The 23,939-nt window shown below is 47.3% G+C and overlaps 2 protein-coding genes across 2 annotated transcripts; both read right to left on the bottom strand.

Annotated features, from left to right (window-relative positions):
• Window positions 1-165: 165 nt before the first annotated feature.
• Window positions 166-2,798, bottom strand: LOC119791991 (ladderlectin-like). Its single transcript, XM_038298413.1, has 7 exons — window positions 2,703-2,798; window positions 2,556-2,621; window positions 2,295-2,313; window positions 1,566-1,657; window positions 537-671; window positions 346-457; window positions 166-236 (listed from the first exon to the last, which is right to left on the bottom strand). The coding sequence occupies exons 2-7, from the start codon at window positions 2,619-2,621 to the stop codon at window positions 166-168; spliced, it is 495 nt and encodes a 164-aa protein (XP_038154341.1). The 5' UTR covers window positions 2,703-2,798.
• Window positions 2,799-16,373: 13,575 nt separating this feature from the next.
• Window positions 16,374-21,333, bottom strand: LOC119792022 (lectin-like). Its single transcript, XM_038298464.1, has 4 exons — window positions 21,003-21,333; window positions 20,831-20,922; window positions 17,051-17,190; window positions 16,374-16,956 (listed from the first exon to the last, which is right to left on the bottom strand). Exons 1-3 carry the CDS (start codon window positions 21,298-21,300, stop codon window positions 17,074-17,076), a joined length of 507 nt encoding a protein of 168 aa, XP_038154392.1. The 5' UTR covers window positions 21,301-21,333; the 3' UTR covers window positions 16,374-16,956; window positions 17,051-17,073.
• Window positions 21,334-23,939: the final 2,606 nt, after the last annotated feature.

The following is a 23,939-nucleotide window of genomic DNA, read 5'->3' as shown; positions in this document are numbered from 1 at the left end:
CATGAATGAAACAACAGAAACAGGAAATGCTTTTATTCATTTGAGTGATTTATTTGATATCAGACTGAATGGTCGCCCTCCGGCAGTGATGTCATCGAGGCCTGACATCCTGCAGGAAGTGACATCACCAGCAGTGAGGGAGTCACATGTTGGATTGTGCGGGAGTTAGAGGTCTTTGGCACAGATGAAGTAACTCTTTCTGGAGCATTTTTCATCGTTCAGGTGAAGAGACGATCCTGTAAACAGATTTAAATCAGGAGGAATTATTTACTTTCTCACTTATCTTCTTTTTTATTAACAGATTAATCATTTTAGCTTAGAAAGCTTTCTTTTAAAGCCGAGCACCTCTCAGGTTGATCTCCATGCAGCTCTCTCGTCCACCAGTGTTGTTGGGCTCTCCTTTGCCCCAGTGGGCGTAGCTGAATCTGGACCCATCGGTCCACATCCAAACTCCGTCCTAAAGCGAAATGTTTTTCATTCAAAGAGCAGAACAGCAGAAACCAAAACAACAAAACCTTCTTCCTAATTAAACTCACCTTTGCTGCATCGTTGCCTCCAACCCAGGTCCTGACATAAGAACCTTTCTTGCTGTTCACCAGATTCTTTAGGAACTGGTACTCACTGCTGCTGTGGAAGGAGGCCAGGTTTGCACCGTTGTCAATGCAGATACGCTGGGAAAAAAACAATATAAAAATAAAGTAGGATGACATGTGGACAAATGCAAAAAGAAAATGAAGGTTCATGGAAAATGTAACAACCGTGTCTTATTTGATGCTTGCAAACAGCTAAAATGGCTTCTAATCAAACCCTACTTTTCTCTTTATTTTCAATATAACAGAGTAATAAACTCCTATAACTTAAATATCAGTTAAATAAATCATATTCTTCTTAAACTGCTTTTATCACTACAGAGATAGAATTGGTTTTACTCAGAGGTGTTAATTAACAACTACAAATAGTTTGTTAATTAAGTAAACATGTTGTTATCTTCGTTCTGGAGTAATTAGGTTTCAGACAACTTTGTATTTTCTACTCCTTAAATTTTAAAAATAGACTTGTTAGTTTTGTTTCATTTAAGCACATTTTCTTTATTGCCTGTTGCTATTTTAAAAAATTATAAACTAACAAAATAATTTCTTTCATCATAGTTTTCCATAAAAATTCATGTTTTATTGTACATTTATTTAACTTAGAGAAAAAACGACAAAAGCTAATTATCCTCATTAGGATACAATCTGATGTGATGCTATATTCCCAAACTGCTAACGATAATAAATTCTAACCATATTTTTGTTGAGTTTTATTAATCTGTTTAAGGTGGAAGATCTATGTATTCACTCTAGGAATGTGTATTAAAATATATCCGATCTGAAGAGCGATTTAGAATCAGACCGGCTACAGAATTAATAACTAAACTGGTGTAAAAAAGATGAAGAAATCAGTCGTCATAAAAGTGAATCTCTTGGTGACTTTAAGCTGTCTGACCTCTGACCTCTTAAGTCAAACATGGGGCTAGTAGAGACATCAGCGATGTCCTGGTTTGCTCTCTAAGCAGCTGTGGTTACCTCAGCAGTGGCCCAGTCCCTCTCATAGTTATAGAACAGGAAGCAGCGTCGGCCATATTGGCTCCATCCAGACGGGCAGCGACATTTAGGAACTGCAAGAAAGATTCAACGAGTCAATAAAAATGGACCCAATGATTGAAAGTCCCCTGAATGCTGGTCTTGGTCTCTGACTCCAAAATCAGGTTTATTCTGCATCCTGCTTGGATTAAAGCCCTGTTTGCTCCTGATGTATAAATAATGATCCATTGATCATTCATTGATGACTTTTCCTTTAAAATAAGAAAAAAAACTATTGCATTAGAAGAGTAAAAGTTCTAATTTGATTGGCAGATCATCTTATTTATATATTCAAATGAAAGATAAATGCACTTATTGTCAGGAAGTTTTATGTATTTGTAGGTTGTTTTAGCAGTGAGCTGCCTGATGAGCTGCATCTGGACCGAAGCAGGTCCGGTTCAGACCGATCCAGACCGGTCCCTCCATCCTTTCATGTCACTGTTTCATCATCGCATTAGATGCTTTGGAAGCGAATGACTTTAAACTGCAGGTGATGAAAGGCGGCGCGTTTATCAGACCCTGACCGTTTGTAGGTTTCATTGTTTTTTCTTCCAAACTTATTGATTATTTACTGATTCCAGATTTTTCTTCTCAGAAAAACATCATTTGAAACGAAAAGCAGTCAGATCAATTTCCCATCACCATCTAAATGTAATTTTAAAAAGCACCTACTTGGTTTTATACACGACGCCTGTGGAGAGAAAAAACCAAACATTAGATCCACATTTAGAGCATCTTGTAGCGCTGCAGCTTCTGCTCTCCCTGCTTAGAGCGAAAGTTAAAAATGAAGTTAAAAAGCATTTTTGCTGTTTGACTATAATAACAGCTGCGGAGCGTTTAACACTCAGCGCTGCTCTGTCTGAAACTTCTCCAGAACCATCAGCGTCCCTCAGCTGAGGACTTTATGATTCAGGGAAGAAGCTGTAAGCTCACCTCTCCAGCCATCCAGAGTCCGCAGCTCAGACAGAGCAGCAGAGCAAAGACTAGTCCTGAAGTCATCTGTGGAGGAAACATCAGGAAGGTTCAATATTCACCGATACGTTCAAACAGTGAAAGAAATGAGAAGAAGAAAGTTCTTACCTTGGATTGTGAGCAGGTTTCAGTCTACAGAGCAGAACCCTCAGTCGGACGCTGACGGATGGCAGCAGAGTCTCTTTATACCCTCAGCCTGTCGGTCTGCGTGAGAAAAACAATCATCAGGTAAATATTGCTCCAGCTTTCAGCTCATGAACATGTTAGAAAAACAAAGGTATCAGCTGTCATGGTAAACTCTAAGGTTTCACCATCCATCAATCATCAGTGAAGACCTGCAGGAGGAAAGGTTCTGACCCGGTCTGTGGAGGATCGGCTCGGTCCAAACTCTCTGCTCATGCTGATGAGTTTATTACTGCAGTTATGTGGGGAAGTCCTGGAGGGGGGGGTAGCACAGGTGGCCCACAGCATCACCTAACCACACCGACCCCGGCTTAGTCCAGAGGATGAATTATTGATGGATTCACTTTATTGATCTCACAGGGGAGAAATGTATCAGCTCAAAAAGAGAAGAAGAAGGAGCCAAAGAAAGAAAAAGGTGCATGATGGGATATATACAGTAAATACAGGGCGTCCACATATGATGGGTTTTTGCTTAATAGTAGGATCATTATACAGGATTACTGCACAGGCTGTTTGCATTGGGAATTTATACAGTAGTAACCATTCAAAGTGTCCCACTTTCCTTGATGGGTCCTTGGCTGGTCCTTGGTTGGTCCTTGGCTGGTCCTTGGCTGGTCCTTGGCTGGTCCTTGTCTGGACTTTGGCTGGTCCTTGGCTGGTCCTTGTCTGGACTTTGGTTGGTCCTTAGCTGGTCCTTGGCTGGTCCTTGTCTGGACTTTGGCTGGTCCTTGGCTGGTCCTTGTCTGGACTTTGGCTGGTCCTTAGCTGGTCCTTGGCTGGTCCTTGTATTGTCCTTGGCTGGTCTTTGTCTGGACCTTGGCTGGTCCTTGTCTGGACTTTGGCTGGTCCTTGGCTGGTCCTTGGCTGGTCCTTGTCTGGACTTTGGCTGGTCCTTAGCTGGTCCTTGGTTGGTCCTTGTATTGTCCTTGGCTGGTCTTTGTCTGGACCTTGGCTGGTCCTTGTCTTGTCCTTGGCTGGTCCTTGTCTGGACTTTGGCTGGTCCTTGGCTGGTCCTTGTCTGGACTTTGGTTGGTCCTTAGCTGGTCCTTGGCTGGTCCTTGTCTGGACTTTGGCTGGTCCTTGGCTGGTCCTTGTCTGGACTTTGGCTGGTCCTTAGCTGGTCCTTGGCTGGTCCTTGTATTGTCCTTGGCTGGTCTTTGTCTGGACCTTGGCTGGTCCTTGTCTGGACTTTGGCTGGTCCTTGGCTGGTCCTTGGCTGGTCCTTGTCTGGACTTTGGCTGGTCCTTAGCTGGTCCTTGGTTGGTCCTTGTATTGTCCTTGGCTGGTCTTTGTCTGGACCTTGGCTGGTCCTTGTCTTGTCCTTGGCTGGTCTTTGTCTGGACCTTGGCTGGTCCCTGGCTGGTCTTTGGTTGATCCTTGTCTGGTCCTTGGTTTGTCCTTGTCTGGTCCTTGGCTAGTCCTTGCCTGGACCTTGCCTGGTCCTTGGCTGGTCCCCTACAATTTCTTTTGAAACATTTAAAATAATTTTTTCTGTCATGATTTGAAGGACATTAAGAGCTAAAGAGAAGCGCCATCTCCTGGTCAGACCCTGTAATTCAGTGGAAGGGCGGAGTCAGAGTAAAGTAATATTTATTCCCAGGAGAAGGCCAGTGGCTGGAAGGTGGAGGGGATTTTGCTGCCATTCATCTGGCTTTTGCATGGGAAGGGTCATTTTTAATGGCTGCTACTATATAGATGGATTATATATATATATATATATATATATATATATATATATATATATATATATATATATATATATATATATATATATATATATATATATATATATATATATATATATATATATATATATATAGTTATTGTACTGGGTGTCAGATATAGAGAAACGGGTTATTGTGCAAGGTATCATATAGTAATTGCTCATTCTCCATTGCAGCAGTTATTGCAGTTATAACGTCTCATTATAGAGTCTGGTTGCAGCGGATGAATGACCTGCAGTAGCTCCTTTTGCCAAGCAGGCTGTAAAAGTCTTTGACTAAAGGAGCTGCTCAGCTCCTCTCCATTCTGCTGCAGAGGGTGGAAGGTGGCGTCCATGATGGATGGAAGCTTGGACAGCAATTATGGCCATTTATGCTCATTAAAATATCCACATATAACAGGATAACAGTTATATGGGCTGCTCAGCAGGGCAGTGGGTAGCACTGCTGCCTTGCTGAAGGAAGGTTCTGGGTTCTATTCCAGGCCCAGGATCTTTCTGAATGGAGTCTGCATGTTCTCACTGAGCATGCGTGGGTTCCCTCTGGGTACTCCGGCTTCCTCCCACAGTCCAAAAACATGACTGTTAGGTTCACTGGCTTCTCTAAACTCTCCTTAGGTGAGTGTGAAGGGTTGTCCTGCGATGGACTGGAGACCTGTCCAGGATGGACCCCTCCTCTCTGTCCAGGATGGACCCCTCCTCTCTGTCCAGGATGGACCCCTCCTCTCTGTCCAGGATGGACCCCTCAACACCCCAGCTAGGATAAAGCGTGACAGAAAATAATAAAATTTTCAATTAAATTTATTTATATAGCGCCAAATTCACAACACATGTCATCTCAGGTCATTTTATAGATCCAGATCAACCAGATCATCCAGTCAAATTGATACAAAGTTTTCTATCTAAGGAAAACCAGCTGATTGCATCGACTCATTGACTCAAATGGATTTGAATGGATTTACCTGAATCTTTTAATTTAATTAGAGTTTTTAATCCCAGCTTCAGTCTTTTAGGAGATTATGACTGGTTTTATGATTCTAAATATAGATATTATTTCTCTTATGGTCAGAGCAGTGCTACAGGGATCTACAGGGAGTCTTAAGGGTCCAACCTCAGGACTGCAATTCTTCGTTCCCACAGACGTTAATGAACATCAGCACGGCCAACCAGCCCCTCTCCTCTGACTCCACTACTGCTGCTACTTTTGCTTAAACTGGGAGGCAGAACTATTTAAAAGTGGTAGGAGGTGCTATACCCAGATACGCCAGTGGAGGGCAGCAGTGATGCAGCTGATGGAGGCAATAACTGCCATAAATTTTAAACCTGAGCCTCATTAATCATTTAGAAATTAATAAAAATAAAGAAATAATGCGTCTCCTTCTTCTGGAGAAGTTGAACCATTTTAACATTCATCTTATCAGCAGTGTGAGTGGAGCTGGAGAACAGAGGCTGCTGAGGAGCAAGAAGGGGGTTTCATCAGCAATCAGCTTTTTTTATATCAAACTAATTCAAAATAAAATTCCCAAACAGCACAAGTATAACTGAGCATATGCCATCTATAACAGATTTTTTTTTATAAGATAATAAAAAGAGAAATAAACTTAAACAGTCAAATTAAAGGAATCAACAACAAGAAAAAAAAAAACAAGCAACACAGTTTAGCTAAAGTTAGCTATCAAATCTGAAAACTTTAAGGCTTCTTTATTTTCCAGGAACTTAATCCAGACATAAAAACTTTTAATTTAATGTTGGAAATCATAGAGATTTTGAAGAAAATTTAAAGAATCTGCATTTGTGAATAAAGAATTTTCCCATTAGCAATGAGACTGAAGTCCTGGTCAGCTTCTAGGCCTCAGCAGCGGGGTCAAAGGTCATGTTTGGCTGTAAGTGGCGACCCATGATTCTCTCTACCTAAACAGGAAGTTTCTCCTGATGATTTATTTTTGTGTTTGGTACCAAAATGCCAAGATGGAGGACAATCAGCGAGAAGCTCAGAGCGAGTTTCCAAAGACTGGACTCAGCATCATTTCACCATAATAAAAACAAATGGGCTAAAAACTTGAGAGAAAACATAAAAACGAACCAATCTAGTTAGACGCAGAAATGTTTCCTGATATCAGCAGCTTATTAAAGCGAATAACGAGTAATAACTGCTGCTATGTCCGCCCTGCGGTTCAACATTAGATCATCCATCACTGACAGTAAAGAGGATGTTTGGTCCAGATGTGTTTATCTGATCTGTTTTCTGTTGATCTATGATCATCCGATCCCTGCAAACATAGAGGTGTGTAACTCTGGCAAACAGTCACCTGATATCCTGTTGCTCCACGCCTCAAGCTGCAGTCAGTCGCTGCAGGATGCGGGCCGACCCGGCCGCCAGGGAACGACACGGGGACACGGAGCGGCGACATGGGGGACACGGAGCGGCGACACGGGGACACGGAGCGGCGACATGGGGACACGGAGCGGCGACATGGGGACACGGAGCGGCGACATGGGGACACGGAGCGGCGACATGGGGACACGGAGCGGCGACATGGGGACACGGAGCGGCGACATGGGGACACGGAGTGACATGGGGACACAGAGCAGTGACATGGGGACACGGAGCGGCGACACGGGGACACGGAGCGGCGACATGGGGACACGGAGCGGCGACACGGGGACACGGAGCGGCGACATGGGGACACGGAGCGGCGACATGGGGACACGGAGCGGCGACACGGGGGACACGGAGCGGCGACACGGGGGACACGGAGCGGCGACATGGGGACACGGAGCGGCGACATGGGGACACGGAGCGGCGACATGGGGACACGGAGCGGCGACATGGGGACACGGAGCGGCGACATGGGGACACGGAGTGACATGGGGACACAGAGCAGTGACATGGGGACACGGAGCGGCGACACGGGGACACGGAGCGGCGACATGGGGACACGGAGCGGCGACACGGGGACACGGAGCGGCGACATGGGGACACGGAGCGGCGACATGGGGACACGGAGCGGCGACACGGGGGACACGGAGCGGCGACATGGGGACACGGAGCGGCGACATGGGGACACGGAGCGGCGACACGGGGGACACGGAGCGGCGACACGGGGGACACGGAGCGGCGACATGGGGACACGGAGCGGTGACATGGGGGACACGGAGCAGTGACATGGGGACACGGGCGGCGACACGGGGACACGGAGCGGCGACACGGGGACACGGAGCGGTGACACGGGGACACAGAGCAGTGACATGGGGACACGGGCGGCGACACGGGGACACGGAGCAGTGACATGGGGACACAGAGCAGTGACATGGGGACACGGGCGGCGACACGGGGACACGGAGCGGCGACATGGGGACACGGAGCGGTGACATGGGGGACACAGAGCGGCGACACGGGGACACGGAGCGGCGACATGGGGACACGGAGCGGTGACATGGGGGACACGGAGCAGTGACATGGGGACACAGAGCAGTGACATGGGGACACGGGCGGCGACACGGGGACACGGAGCAGTGACATGGGGACACAGAGCAGTGACATGGGGACACGGAGCGGCGAGACGGGGACAGGGAGCGGCGACATGGGGACACGGAGCGACGACACGGGGGACACGGAGCGGCGACATGGGGACACGGAGCGGCGACATGGGGACACGGAGCGGCGAGACGGGGACAGGGAGCGGCGACATGGGGACACGGAGCGACGACACGGGGGACACGGAGCGGCGACATGGGGACACGGAGCGGCGACATGGGGACACGGAGCGGCGACACGGGGACACGGAGCGGCGACACGGGGACACGGAGCGGCGACATGGGGACACGGAGCGGCGACACGGGGACACGGAGTGACATGGGGACACGGAGCAGTGACACGGGGACACGGAGTGACATGGGGGACACGGAGCGGCGACACGGGGACACGGAGCGGCGACACGGGGGACACGGAGCGGCGACACGGGGACACGGAGCGGCGACATGGGGACACAGAGCGGCGACACGGGGACACGGAGCGGCGACATGGGGACACGGAGCGGCGACACGGGGACACGGAGCGGCGACACGGGGACACGGGCGGCGACACGGGGACACGGAGCGGCGACATGGGGACACGGAGCGGCGACATGGGGACACGGAGCGGCGACACGGGGACACGGAGCGGCGACATGGGGACACGGAGCGGCGACATGGGGACACGGAGCGGCGACACGGGGACACGGAGCGGCGACATGGGGACACGGAGCGGCGACATGGGGGACACGGAGCGGCGACACGGGGACACGGAGCGGCGACATGGGGACACGGAGCGGCGACATGGGGGACACGGAGCGGCGACACGGGGGACACGGAGCGGCGACACGGGGACACGGAGTGACATGGGGACACAGAGCAGTGACATGGGGACACGGAGCGGCGACACGGGGGACACGGAGCGGCGACATGGGGACACGGAGCGGCGACACGGGGACACGGAGCGGCGACACGGGGACACGGAGCGGCGACACGGGGACACGGAGCGGCGACATGGGGACACGGAGCGGCGACATGGGGACACGGAGCGGCGACACGGGGGACACAGAGCGGCGACATGGGGACACGGAGCGGCGACATGGGGACACGGAGCGGCGACACGGGGACACGGGCGGCGACACGGGGACACGGAGCGGCGACATGGGGACACGGAGCGGCGACATGGGGACACGGAGCGGCGACACGGGGACACGGAGCGGCGACATGGGGACACGGAGCGGCGACATGGGGACACGGAGCGGCGACATGGGGACACGGAGCGGCGACACGGGGACACGGAGTGACATGGGGACACAGAGCAGTGACACGGGGACACGGAGCGGCGACACGGGGGACACGGAGCGGCGACACGGGGACACGGAGCGGCGACATGGGGACACGGAGCGGCGACATGGGGACACGGAGCGGCGACATGGGGACACGGAGGAGTGACACGGGGACACGGAGCGGCGACACGGGGACACGGAGCGGCGACATGGGGACACGGAGTGACATGGGGACACAGAGCAGTGACATGGGGACACGGGCGGCGACATGGGGACACGGAGGAGTGACACGGGGACACGGAGCGGCGACATGGGGGACACGGAGCGGCGACACGGGGGACACGGAGCGGCGACATGGGGACACGGAGCGGCGACATGGGGGACACGGAGCGGCGACACGGGGGACACGGAGCGGCGACATGGGGACACGGAGCGGCGACATGGGGACACGGAGCGGCGACACGGGGGACACGGAGCAGTGACATGGGGACACGGGCGGCGACATGGGGACACGGAGGAGTGACACGGGGACACGGAGCGGCGACATGGGGGACACGGAGCGGCGACATGGGGGACACGGAGCGGCGACACGGGGGACACGGAGCGGCGACACGGGGACACGGAGCGGCGACATGGGGACACGGAGCGGCGACACGGGGACACGGAGCGGCGACACGGGGGACACGGAGCGGCGACATGGGGACACGGAGCGGCGACATGGGGACACGGAGTGGCGACACGGGGACACGGAGCGGCGAGACGGGGGACACGGAGCGGCGACATGGGGACACGGAGCGGCGACACGGGGACACGGAGCGGCGACACGGGGGACACGGAGCGGCGACATGGGGACACGGAGCGGCGACACGGGGGACACGGAGCGGCGACACGGGGACACGGAGCGGCGACACGGGGACACGGAGCGGCGACATGGGGACACGGAGCGGCGACACGGGGGACACGGAGCGGCGACACGGGGACACGGAGCGGCGACATGGGGACACGGAGCGGCTACACGGGGGACACGGAGCGGCGACATGGGGACACGGAGCGGCGACACGGGGACACGGAGCGGCGACACGGGGGACACGGAGCGGCGACACGGGGACACGGAGCGGTGACATGGGGACACGGAGCGGCGACACGGGGGACACGGAGCGGCGACATGGGGGACACGGAGCAGTGACATGGGGACACAGAGCAGTGACATGGGGACACGGAGCGGCGACATGGGGACACGGAGCGGCGACACGGGGACACGGAGCGGCGACATGGGGACACGGAGCGGCGACACGGGGACACGGAGCGGCGACATGGGGGACACGGAGCAGTGACATGGGGACACGGGCGGCGACACGGGGACACGGAGCGGCGACACGGGGACACGGAGCGGCGACATGGGGACACGGAGCGGCGACACGGGGACACGGAGCGGCGACATGGGGGACACGGAGCGGCGACACGGGGGACACGGAGCGGCGACACGGGGACACGGAGCGGCGACATGGGGACACGGAGCGGCGACACGGGGACACGGAGCGGCGACACGGGGACACGGAGCGGCGACACGGGGACACGGAGCGGCGACATGGGGACACGGAGCGGCGACATGGGGACACGGAGCGGCGACACGGGGACACGGAGCGGCGACACGGGGACACGGAGCGGCGACACGGGGACACGGAGCGGCGACATGGGGACACGGAGCGGCGACACGGGGACACGGAGCGGCGACATTGGGACACGGAGCGGCGACATGGGGACACGGAGCGGCGACATTGGGACACGGAGCGGCGACACGGGGACACGGAGCGGCGACACGGGGACACGGAGCGGCGACACGGGGACACGGAGCGGCGACACGGGGACACGGAGCGGCGACATGGGGACACGGAGCGGCGACATGGGGGACACGGAGCGGCGACACGCGGACACGGAGCGGCGACACGGGGGACACGGAGCGGCGACATGGGGACACGGAGCGGCGACATGGGGACACGGAGCGGCGACACGGGGACACGGAGCGGCGACACGGGGACACAGAGCAGAGACACGGGGACACGGAGCGGCGACACGGGGACACGGAGCGGCGACACGGGGACACGGAGCGGCGACATGGGGACACGGAGCGGCGACACGGGGACACGGAGCGGCGACACGGGGACACGGAGCGGCGACACGGGGACACGGAGCGGCGACACGGGGACACAGAGCAGAGACACGGGGACACGGAGCGGCGACACGGGGACACGGAGCGGCGACACGGGGACACGGAGCGGCGACACGGGGACACGGAGCGGCGACACGGGGACACAGAGCAGAGACACGGGGACATGGAGTGGCGACACGGGGACACAGAGCAGAGACACGGGGACATGTAGCGTCTTCTCAGCTAATCAACAGGTCATTTATTGACTGATAATAGTTTGTCTTCTCTGAAGAGAAGAAATGAAGCATCCAGCGATTAGAACTGTTGCTCTTTCTGTTCTCCTCACTTTGAAGCAGAGGCGTAAGTTAACCCTTTGTTGTGTAAATAGTCTCCTAGTCCGTCTATTGATGGAAGATCAGGCTTCTGTCACCTTTGCAGAAAACCGTCTGAGGAGTAAAACCTAAACTATTGAATATTTTCCTCCCAGTCTTCAGTTTTCTTTACTCTACCAGCTTCTCCTTTCAGTCTCGCTGGACAATGACTTCCTGTCTAAACTGTCATGGCAGGAAATGCAGGCAGCAGCTAATCTGCAGTTTAAATCCCTCATTTTGCAGTAAAGTAATCTGCCTAAAACCTTATTTTTTAAACCATAGTTTAATCACAGAATAAAAGTCAAACATTTTGCCTCCTTGTCTTTAAATAAGTTCTTGAAACTAAAAACAAGAACAAACAAATGTTCAGGTATTAGTGTCACGCTTGGAGGAAAGTTTGTGGCTGAAAAATAATAAATTTACAATAAAAAGCTCACAGAAGAGACTGTTTCTCTTAGAACTACAAATGCTTTGGTGGGAAAACAACATAATATGCTGATAATAACTGTAGCTGAATCACATGATGTTAATCAAGCACTTTGTATGATTTTGTATTTATGACGTGATAGATTTAGGATTTAGGAGCTTTTTATTGGAAACAGTTTGACAGCTGATCTTTCTGCGGCTGTGATGTGTTGACCTTAGGAGGGGCTGATCCAGGATCAGAGGTGTGAGTCAAACAGATCATCTGACCTCCAGGTATCAGGTTCCTGCCTGTTTCTCCTGATCAAACAGAGGCGCTCAGCTTCTTCCTGCAGCTGCAGACCTGATGCGTCTCCCCACACCAGAACCCACATGGCCCGGTGACCCGGGTCCAGCTGGAGGTTTCTTCCTGTTAGAGCGACGCATTCCTTCCATTGTTATAAAGGAGTCTGTTTCTTTCCATAGAAAGTAGACCTGGTTCAGGCCTAGTGGTCCCAGCAGAGCTCTGTGCTCTGGGAAGGTTGGAAGTAGCCGGTTCCATCCCCACAGCCTGCACTCTGGGTCCCTGAGCGAGACCCTAAACCCTCACTTCTCCCTAAGGGGAGGGGTTAAATGCAGAGAGGGAATTTCTCCACTGTGGGACAATAAAGGGATTTACATTTATAAATATTTATCTGTTTCTGGTGAGATGTTCATATCAGACAGCAGATCTGAGCACAGTGTGGTTCATAGGTGCAGCTGGAAGCAGACTGCTCTGATCAACCATGTGATCAGAGCAGTCAGCGGATGATCACCGCCTGCTGTGGAGGTAGAGCAGCCAGAGAGGTGAGGAACACCTGGAATCAAACCCTGGTTCAGAGACCTGCCTCCCCCACCTCCGTCTGGAGGAGCTGCTCATCGACACCTGGAAGATAAAGTCCTGGTCCTGATCTTTCCTCGGTGTTCATGTCCGTCCGTCCATTTTCTTCCTCTTTATTCGAGGCCTGGTCATGGAGGCAGCAGTCCAAGCAGAGATCCTCAGACTTCCCTCCTCCAGCTGCTCTCTGGGGCGACACCAGTTCAGCTCAGAGACATTGTCCCTCCAGCGTGTCCTGGTCCTTCCACCAGGCCTCCTCCCAATGGGACATGCCTGGAACACCTCCCCGCGGAGGCGACCAGGAGGCATCAGGAACAGATGCCTGAGCCTCCTCAGCTGGCTCCTTTAGACGTGGAGGAGCAGCGACTTTACTCCGAGCTCCTTTCGGGTAACTGAGCTCCTCACCCCATCTGGAAGGGTGCGCCCAGCCACCCTGAGAAGGAGACATCTAGGGATGTCCCTAGACATCTAGGGATGTCTAGGGAATGAGATGGATTAGTGTTATAGTGAGGCGTGTGACGTTCACATTCAAATGAGCAGGAAAGATGCTCTAAAGATGACTTCAAGCCAGACAGCTGCAAATATAACCCATAGATTAACTCAGTGGTTTCCAAAGTGGCGCAATGCCATTGCAGGGGGGGGGCGCGGGAAGCGGTATGGATGAATGAAGAAAAAAAACAAAAAAAAAACAGCGCTTGCTTGACTGAGCATACTGGACAGCTGTGACACTGTAACCCAGATTTGAGAAGATCTGCAGCAACAAGCAGGCTCACTACAGCCACTGAAAAGATGGGAGGATTAAAGTGCAAAGAAAAAACTCTCAGGGAGCTGTTCAATGTTTTCACTCCATTTTGCACAGAGGCTTTTTTAATGTATAGATTATAGCAAAGTTAAATATTGTTATAAAAAAAAAGAAATATGTTTAAAATAACACAGACAACAAAGAATCCTCTTCTAATCTACAGTATAGAACTATGGAAAAAATACAGTTACACAAAAGTGTTCCACTGTAAAGATGGTGTAGTTTGTTTTGTTGCAACCTGAAGTGTGAAATAAACTTCAGTGGAGTTTGAAAACAAAATATGTGTATAGATTTATTATATCTGGTTGAACGATGTGTGGGCCCAGTTGACTTTTTTTTTGGGGGGGGGGGGGCGTGGAAATTTTATTGTAATCCAAAGGGGGGCCCAGAAGAAAATCTTTGGGAACCACTGGATTAACTGAAGACATTAACCAATGGGGGCTGAGCAGCAAACACCCTGTAGTTACAGACAGGGGCGGATTTAGGAAATTTGGGGCCCCAGGCAAAGACAGGCAGGGGGCCCCCTGAGAAGAAAACCCATAAAACAGACCCATTCTCCAGATAGAGAAATGTTAATAGAATAGACATCCATTATCTGTTCTAGGTTTTGTCCCTCTCTTCTTGTCCCTTTTTCCTCTCTATTTATCAGCGTTCTGATGGCATTTTAGCCAAAGGATTTTTATCAAAAACATAATTAATGCGCACAAATAAGGATTAGTTGTATTAACCATACATGGAAACAGAGTTTTATGGGCCCCCCAGGAACTTGGGGCCCTAGGCAACTGCCTAGTATTGCCTAATGGTAAATCCCCCCCTGGTTACAGAAAACGCTGAACGTATGGTTTGTGCAGCGCAGATAATGCAGCTCATGCACGACTGCTGGCTCGAGTGAGGCTTCACTTTCTCACTTTTCACAAACAAGTTTGGCCTTATGAGACAGTTTTGTTCACATCTCAAGCTTAAACTGTCTGATTTGCAAGTTTGCACTTTGTGTTTAATGTGACCGGAAAAGAACTGAATGAATCAAAATTGAATCGATTCATGACTTTGGTCAAAATACCCGCTCTGCTCATGACCAGAGGTGAAGGTGGGAATATAGATCGGTAAATTGAGAGCTTTGCCCCCTGAATCAGCTTCTTCTTCGCCACGGCGGTCAGATACTGCTGACGCCGCCCCAGCGCCCCATCGATCTCACGCTCCATCCGTCCATTTGATTTCCTGTCTGAATCATCAGGGAAAGTGACCACAGAGCTTCCTGCAGGGTTGGGCTCCTCGTTTTTCATGAACATCATCCTCTGATATGCTTCTGTTGATTCTAGATAACTTGATCCTTTTAAAACAAGGCGGGAACAACAGCAAACAGTCACCTGATACACGTGAGGCTGCTGCTTCATACGTGGAGAATTACTGCAGGAGGCGTTTAGTTCCTCAAAATTAAACAGGCAAATTAATGCACAAACTAAAAGGGCTTCAAATTTTCTTGGTAAAGAATTATTTTCTAAAGCTCCTGATTAATTTATCAATTCAATAATCAAAGATAAAGTTTATGTTTCCTTCCCCCTAAAAATCTTCTCATATCTCAAAGGAAAAATCCGCTCATATTCAGGATTCAAACTCCTGAAAGTTTTTAAATCTGAAATGATTCCATCCTGTTCAATAAATGATCAGTGTTTTTAATTCAGAGTCATTTTCATGTGAATGTGCTTTACTGGAGGCATCCATGTTTGAAATAGAATACAGACACAGAACACAAAGAAACTAACAATAAACTCAAGCAGAGGGCAGAAACTGACAGAAATAAACTTTGCAGATTTGAAAATGCTGCCAACCGGATTTCAACTGGTTCAAACTGGTTTTGATCTAGTTTCGATCGAGAAGGAACAGAGCAGAATTTTATTTTAGGGGAAACTTAGCGTCCTTCAGATGCTGCAGATCATTCTGCAGGCAGAGGAGCGAAGTAACAAAGTAGAAAGTCCTTAATTTACTTCAGCAGAAACGTCGGATATCTGAACTTTACTGCAGTAATTATTCTTTAGACAACTTTTACCTTCTACTCCTTACGTTTTAAAAATAGACTCGTTAGTTTAGTTTCATTTCAGCTCATTTTCATTCTGGCCTGTTGGTATTTAAAAAAATAAAAACCATCAAAATAATTAGTTTCATCCAGACTATTAATTTCTTTGTAGTTGGACTCGGTGCTGCCCCAACTTGTTGCTCACCACATACCAAAATAAATCATTTTTCAAGATGCAAAGTTCTTCTTCTTTTTTTTTTTTTGATGCAAAGATGCAAAGTTAAATGTGACGCTGTTACAATTAGTTACAAAACCAAGAAAATGAAGTTTAAGGAAGTTATAACCCAGAATTGTAGATTTAATAGAGTAGAGCAGGAAAACTCCTGACCTCAAAAACCTGCATTACTTTTACTTTATACTTTAAGTAGTTTTAAAAATGGTACTTTTACACTTTTACTGGAGTAAAAAGCTGAAGTTGATGCCTGCTTTGTGTGTCTGCTGTCACGGTTGCTAGGCAACAGTTGGTGAAAGCTGGACCAGCCGCTGAAATCAAACACCACCGATCTGAGCATCAAGGTGGGAGAGCAGAAGAAAGAGACTCCTGGAGACACCTGCCTAACAGGATGATTGATTGATTGATTGACTTTATTGATCTAACAGAAATGTACTCATTACATCAGCTCTAATAGTCAATGAAAAAGAAGAAGGTGCCAAAGGAAGAAAAATAGAGGAATCAACACAGACTCTGAGCTATTTTAAAAGACCACCCGCTCTGAAATATAGACCTATTATTGAATGGTAAAATAGAAAAAGATATCTAAATGGTTTTAACATTTAAGCTGCAGATTTAAAGGAGATTAATAACTTTTAGAACCAGAGGTAAGATCAACCTGAGGAGGAAACCAAAGACTGTTAGTGGAGCTTCCCTTCCTGCAGTGAGGATCTTTGTTTTCTGTTCTAAGCACCTTCCTAAACGCTTGACCTTTGACCTCCTCCCTCAAATATAGCACTCAATGAAGATCTGTTATGGTTCATTAATTGGATCGTTTTAGTGAGTAAACGCTGTTTAACCTAGATTATTCCTTCATCAATATATTACGTGTTTATTCCATCAGATTAAGGAAGAACTGCAACAGATTTCTGCATCTCCAGGAAGTTTGGTTTAATTTTGTTGCTCCTCCTTGTAGAAGGTCGTCCCATCAGGCTGCTTCCTCCAGCTCAGCTTGACGTCTGCTCTCAGGTCCTGTGCCGCCACTCGCTCCTCCACCTTCTGTTTGAGCTGAAACACAGAAGAAACCATCATCCTGAAGAGGAATCACTCTCTAACCAGATGAAGATCCGAGCTGAAGTCATCAGTGATGCTGATCAACTAATCAGAGGTCGGCAACCCAAACTGTTCAAAGAGACATATTGGACAAAAACAAAAAACGAATCTATCTGCAGCTGAATAAATGTAAAGTCTTCTATTAGCCTCTTATGGCAACACGGGCTCTAAGTGTATTATTATCCCACTATAAACAAGGACTACGTGGGCTTAGATATGAAAGAAATGTTTATCCTGGAGCAAATGTTACATCATGTGACTCTGCTGTATCATATTTGGTGCTTTACATTTAAATTCCATTAAAATATTAATGTTTTTGCTTTGTTGCATTGATGAAATTATAGAAACACGGTAAAGAAATCCGATTTTTTGTGTTATTTTATTTTGAGGATTTAGGTAAAAATGTTACAAAGTTTCCATCCCTGCATCAGAGCGCTACCTGTTGGATCTATGAACGGTTTTCTATCCTTGCAAACAAACTAGCAGCAGGAGTTTGGAGATGCAATCTACTTCTTAAATCTATCTTTGATCTCCTCTAATTTACCCAGAAGTTCTTTTTATCTCCCTCCCATCTGGTGGTGTTCTGCAGATTTAGCCGTCCCTGGAAATGCCTTTCCTAATGACTCTTTATTATTTGACAGCTTCTCATTGCAAAGCAACATGCAGGCATGGGCGGTTCTAGACAGGGGCCAACGGGGGCCAGTGCCCCTGTTGATGATGTCCTGGCCCCTGTTATGGCCCCTTTACTGAAGGCATAATACTTAGAGAAGTTCTAACGATGATATGCGCTGGAGCAGACATGGTTACTACAAGGTCCTTTGGATCTATTTAATTATTTTTTTCTTTACAAATTATGTTTTAGTAATTATTTAAAAAGAAGAAGGTGGTAGCTTTAGCGGTAATGAGATAGGACCCCAGTTTTCATCTGCTAAATGTTTTTTTTTTTTTACAAATTAGGAAAAATACTAATAATTTTTTACAGCTGCATTTATTGGTTTTGCTTGAGTTCTAATTCTGATTTTCTGCAAAAAGGTTATTTTAACTTACATAAAGTCAAAAGTATGTAAATTCTGATTGTATATTGACCTAATAAGACATAGAATTTTAATTAAACCCAATTGAACAGAAATGTCTCTTCTTGCAGCTAACTTCATATATTTGAATCACTTTCCCTGTTTTTTATTTCATGCTTTTCTGTTCCCCCATGAAAACACGCTGGCCACCTCCTGCCCACCTCCTGCCCCCCTCCTGGCCCCCTGGTACATTTTGGTCTAGAACCGCCACTGCATGCAGGCAATCCTTCCTCATTGGTAATGAAAGCAAATAATTTGCTCCGTTCTTCTTTGAATCTTCAGGGGTCCATTTCACAAAGTAGGTTTGACAAACTAAGTTTAAATCTTCAACTCTAAATTAATCTAGCCTAAAGTCTGGAACTCTGACTGTTCGGTTTCACAGCGGCTGCTTTGAATTAGTTCAGTCAATTCTAACTAGATCCACTCAGAGTTAAACGCATGCTTAACAAATATGAAAATTCATTATCAGTGGACACCGATTTGACGAGTCACCATGACAACAGGCAACAGGAAGTGCCTATTTCACTCCACTGGAACTAGAGGTTTTAATGAAGAAAACAAAAACAGAATGTTTTTAAAGACAGAGAAACAGGCTAGAGCTGCAAAGGAGACGAAGATGAAGGAGAAGATTGTTGCTCCAGTTAATGTGTAAGTTCATATGAAGTGACCTATGGCAGGCCGTTTTATCATTTATTAAAATCACTCTCCTCTCTCTGGTTCACTAAAATAAGATTCTCCCTGATCAAAATCACACTCCCACTGAACTGTAATAATAGATTTTCTAAATTACATTTTTGCAGCAGAAACTGAATTTTAGAAAGTAAAAAAAAGATAAATTATAATAAGAATTAAGTTTTATATATCTATAAATGTTTACACATTTAAAGTGGCCGTTCTGACATTTATCAGCTTGACTGAAAATGTATTTATGATATCTGAAAAATATTTTTTAATAGCTAAAATAATAATAACACACATGCTGACCAGCAACAACAGCAATATGTTTATTCTAGATGTGGAGAATGTTATTTTGCTTGAAATGGTCACATTGGGCCGGATCTATCAAAGGTTTGCGTGTATAAAAACGTGAGCTATTTCACTGCGCACGCTAAAAAATGTACAAACTGATCTATCAACAGCGTGCTAAAAGGATTTGGTCTTTAAAACATGCTAAATAGCGCCTCTTATCCATTTAGTACTTTTTCTGCAATGAATATGCAATATGGGGCGTTTACACGCAAAAGTGCGTCTTGTGGGAGGAGAACATGTAAATATATTAATTTAGCACTCGCAAAGTGATTTATTAAACCTGAAAGCAATTTTGCTAACGGTATCTGACTCTATATTTAACACGTTTCAAAAGAAGGTGCAAATGGTCTGTATGCGTAATTGCGCACACATGGCAGCGGTTATTGTCGCAAGAAGGAGAAATGGAAATGAAGCAAGGAGACGCAGAGAACGCAGTTTTTCACTCCGTGTGAATATTTTTGGAATGAACGAGGAAACGATCATCAAAACATATCGTTTATCCAGCATTGCCATTTTGGAGCTGTTGGGGGAACTCCGAATGGATTTGGAGCCAGCCACAAGGAGGACCCACGCAATACCAGATTTCACAAAACTCCTTGCAACGTTGCACTTTTTTGCATCTGGGTCATTCCAGCGTACAGTTGCAGCGAGAGCTGGGACCTCCCAATCTGGTTTTTCAGAAGTGCTGTCCGACGGGGTCGGGGTTCTCCCCCTGCGCCTGTGGAGCATCATGCCAATGCTGCGGGGATGCGTAATCTCATCCACAGTCACTTCTTGTGAGCCATTTGGTATGTGCATTTTTCTACAGGCCAATACAAAACACCTGTTTTTTTTTGTTTTTTGTTTTTTTTGTTTTTTTTACTGCAGTGAAGTAGAAATTCAGCCACATACCACCTTAGGGAATAAAGGTTGCCAAAGTTTTTTCTTTATATCACTGTAAGATTTAAATTTCTTAATGCACTAGTTTGTAGAAACTACAAACTACTTTGCCGCAAAACGCGCAAAACCATCATTTAAATAGGGCGTCTCCAACAGTTTTGCACCTGCCACCAGTTACGCAATCGCTCTTGTTAAATCACCCGCAAACCTTGGTTCAGCCCCTCGCGCAAAATTCCAGTTTGCGAGCGCAAATTACTGCACGCAAAATTGGATCTTGATAAATCCGGCCCTTAGACACAGAAATTAGGAATTCAGCAAAACTAATACATGTCAAACGGCTTGCCATATAGTCTTTTTATGTTGAATTATTACGTTTTTTTTTTTTTTATGGCAGTAGATCAATGTATCTATTAAGATGAATTTTTCTGTCAGAAGGTGAAGAAGAATAAAAACGTTGTTCTAATAAATAGAACCTGTTCATCACCTCATGGGTTCCTCCTGATGTTGATTCAGTCTGTTTTACAGTTAAGAGGCTGTTTGAAGCTGCGCTTCGGATCTTATCGTCCCAATAAATGGTCGTTATTAGCAGGTCCTGTTTAGATGAACAGGTTTACCTCCTCCAGCAGCTTCTCCTGGACTTCCGGCTCGTTCACATTCAGAAGAGAGTTTCCCACCAGCTTCACTTTAATCACATGTTTTGTCGTATCTTTAAAAGAAAGAAAAGAAACATTTAATCAGAGTCAGGATCATCTCTGGATGCAGCAGCACATCCTCATTCTTTCTCACCAGAGTAGCAAATAAATGGCTTCTTATAACCACACCCCCAGTCCTCCCACCGACCGGAGAGGCTGAAATCTGCTGCTGTGCAGTTTTCAATCCCACCGTCAGGTTCTGCTGAAGCCCAGTGGTGAAATAAGTACATGCCCCCGTTGGACCACTTCCAGGTGTCCCTGTAAAGACCGATCCAGGGAACAACACCTGCAGGCTTCTGCAGCCTTATCTGCTCGTTCTCCTGCGGGTGTCGGACGCTGGCCAGGTCTGTGTAGTGCCGTCTGCAGTAGCTCTGAGCGTCAGTCCAGTTCATCAGCGTCTGGATGAAAACAAATGAAACAGTTTGCCCTGAAAACAGAGCAAATAAGAACCGTTTGATCGGATGACCTGATGGAAATATAAGTACCAACTTATGAAAAGAAACACATTTGTTCTTAATCTGAGCAGGTAATGCAGCGGAATAATAATAATATTCGCTTGGAAGAAGATAATGGAGTTGATTTTTTATTTCCAGTTTTTTATCTTATTTTAAATGATCTCATCCCTTTGGTGTATCTGCTTACTTCAGTTTAAGTCCGTTTTTGTTGTGAAAAAGTATTTTACACAGCTGTGATAATAATGTGATACACAGATCCTTCATAATGTATTAGGCCCTCTTTTATTTACTATTTATATAAATGATCTTAATCGGCATGTGTCTGATGCAAATTTTCATTTTTATGCAGATGATACAGTTATTTACTGCTGTGCACCTTCTCTTAAACAAGCCATTGCACACTTACAGAATGCTTTTAATGTGGTCCAAAATACTTTGCTACAGTTGAAACTTGTGCTCAATGCAGAAAAAACTAAATGTATGCTTTTCACAGACCTTCGGAACAGGCTACTGAATGTTCCTTCAGTGGTTACTCTTGATGGTCGTGAAATACAGATAGTTTCAACTTATAAGTATCTTGGTATTGTCATTGATGACCACCTATCATTTAAGCCTCATGTTCACTGTCTAGTGAGAAAGTTGAGACTAAAATTGGGTTTTTACTTTCGAAATAAGCTGTGCTTTTCTTTTAATGTAAAAAAAACGGTTGGTGGCATCCACTTTTTTAACTGTGCTATGGTGATATATATGCATTCATCTGCTCAATGCCTGCAGATGATTGACGCAGCCTATCACGCTTCATTGAGATTTATTACTAATTGTAAAGCTCGCACCCATCACTGTGAGCTGTATTCTGGTGTAGGGTGGTCTGCCTTGGCTACACGGAGGCTTTGTCATTGGTATATATTTATATATAAGGCTATTCTTGGTGCGCTTCCATCTTATTTATGTTCACTTCTTATGAAAAAAAGTACTGGTCATTACTCTCTCCGTTCTCAGGCTGTTGTCTTGTTTTCTGTGTCAGTACTGAGCTGGGTAAAAAGGCCTTTGCTTACTCTGCTCCCTTTACATGGAATTTGCTGCAAAATAACATGAAACTTAGTAAATTGGTTCCTTTGAATACTTTTAAGCTGAAAATTAGATGTTTTGAGTTAGACTCCCTCACATGTCAATGTTTTAATTGAAATTTTATTGTAAGTGCATATTTGGCTTTTATGTGTGTGTCTTTGTACGTATGTAATGATGTGATGTCATTTTGATGCCTATCTTGGCCAGGTCTCCCTTGCAAAAGAGATTTTTAATCTCAATGGGTATTACCTGGTTAAATAAAGGATAAATAAAAAAAAATAATAATAATAAGTTTGATGATTTATCAGACTGAAAACACAAATACTGTCTTTATATATTTCTGTTTCTTCTGCACATCACAGAGGAAACATTAGTTGTTTAAATAACTTCATAATAAAATAAAAAAACGCATTTGTCAGCAATATTGGACATTATTAATTCTTCTGTTTTGCCAAGTAATCAGTTTGTCAGACCGTATTTACCGAAGTGAATCTAAAAAAAACCCAAAACTATGACTTTTGGTTTTAACTCACCTAATGTTTCATTACAGCTGAAGAATTAGTCCAGATACTGAGGGTCAATCAGTGACTCTATTTAATAATTATAATAAAATTAATACATTGCATGGGACTGCTCAGTGGAGCAATTGCAGCTAGAAGGTTTGCGGGTTCGATTCCCAGCCCGGGGTCTTTCTGCATGGAGTTAGCATGTTCTCCCTGAGCATGCGTGGGTTCTCTCCAGGTACTCCAGCTTCCTCCCACAGTCCAGAAACATGACTGTTAGGTTAATTTGCTTCTCTAAATCCTCCTTAGGTGGGAATGGTTGTTTGTCTCTCTGTTAGCCTGGGATGGACTGGAGACCTGTCCAAGATGGACCCCGCCCCTCACCTGTTGACAGCTGGAGATAGGCACCAGCGCTGCTTGCCACCCCAGCAGGGTTAAGCGCGACAGAAAATGGATGGATGGATGGATGGATGGATGATAAATTTTATTTCAAGCACCTTTCATGACACCAAAGGTTTCTCTACAACAAACAATTGAAAATACTCATTATATAAAATACACACAAAATTAAAACCATGGAGGTCTGGAGTCTGGAGAACTGATTTCTTTCAGCGTTTTTTATGTCGTTCCACTCTCACCAGTACAGAGGAATGAAATGAACTCTCTGCATTTAACCCCTCCCCTTGGGCAGCAGTGGGCTGCCATTGTGCGGCGCCCAGGGAGCAGTGGGGGGTTAAGGGTCTTATTTAGGGGAGTTAGGCTTGAACTCAGAACCAATCACTATGTCGTAACTACTAGGCTGCAACTCCCCCAAAGCAGGCATTGGCGTGAAGGGTCTTGCAGAAGGACCCAGACTGGCAGCTCATTCCCCCCTAGCTGGGATACGACTAGGACGGGTGACTTACAGTAGCAGCCATTTAAAATAGCCTTTCCCTGTGAAAAACCTTCAGAATGGCAGCAAAATCCCCTCCAACTTCCAGCCACTTCAGTGACCCCCTCTGCACT

This window comes from Cyprinodon tularosa, unplaced genomic scaffold, assembly GCF_016077235.1.
Source record: "Cyprinodon tularosa strain WSP-4 unplaced genomic scaffold, ASM1607723v1 ctg407, whole genome shotgun sequence".
NCBI lineage: Eukaryota > Metazoa > Chordata > Actinopteri > Cyprinodontiformes > Cyprinodontidae > Cyprinodon > Cyprinodon tularosa.
This window is presented reverse-complemented; position numbering and strand designations above follow the sequence as displayed.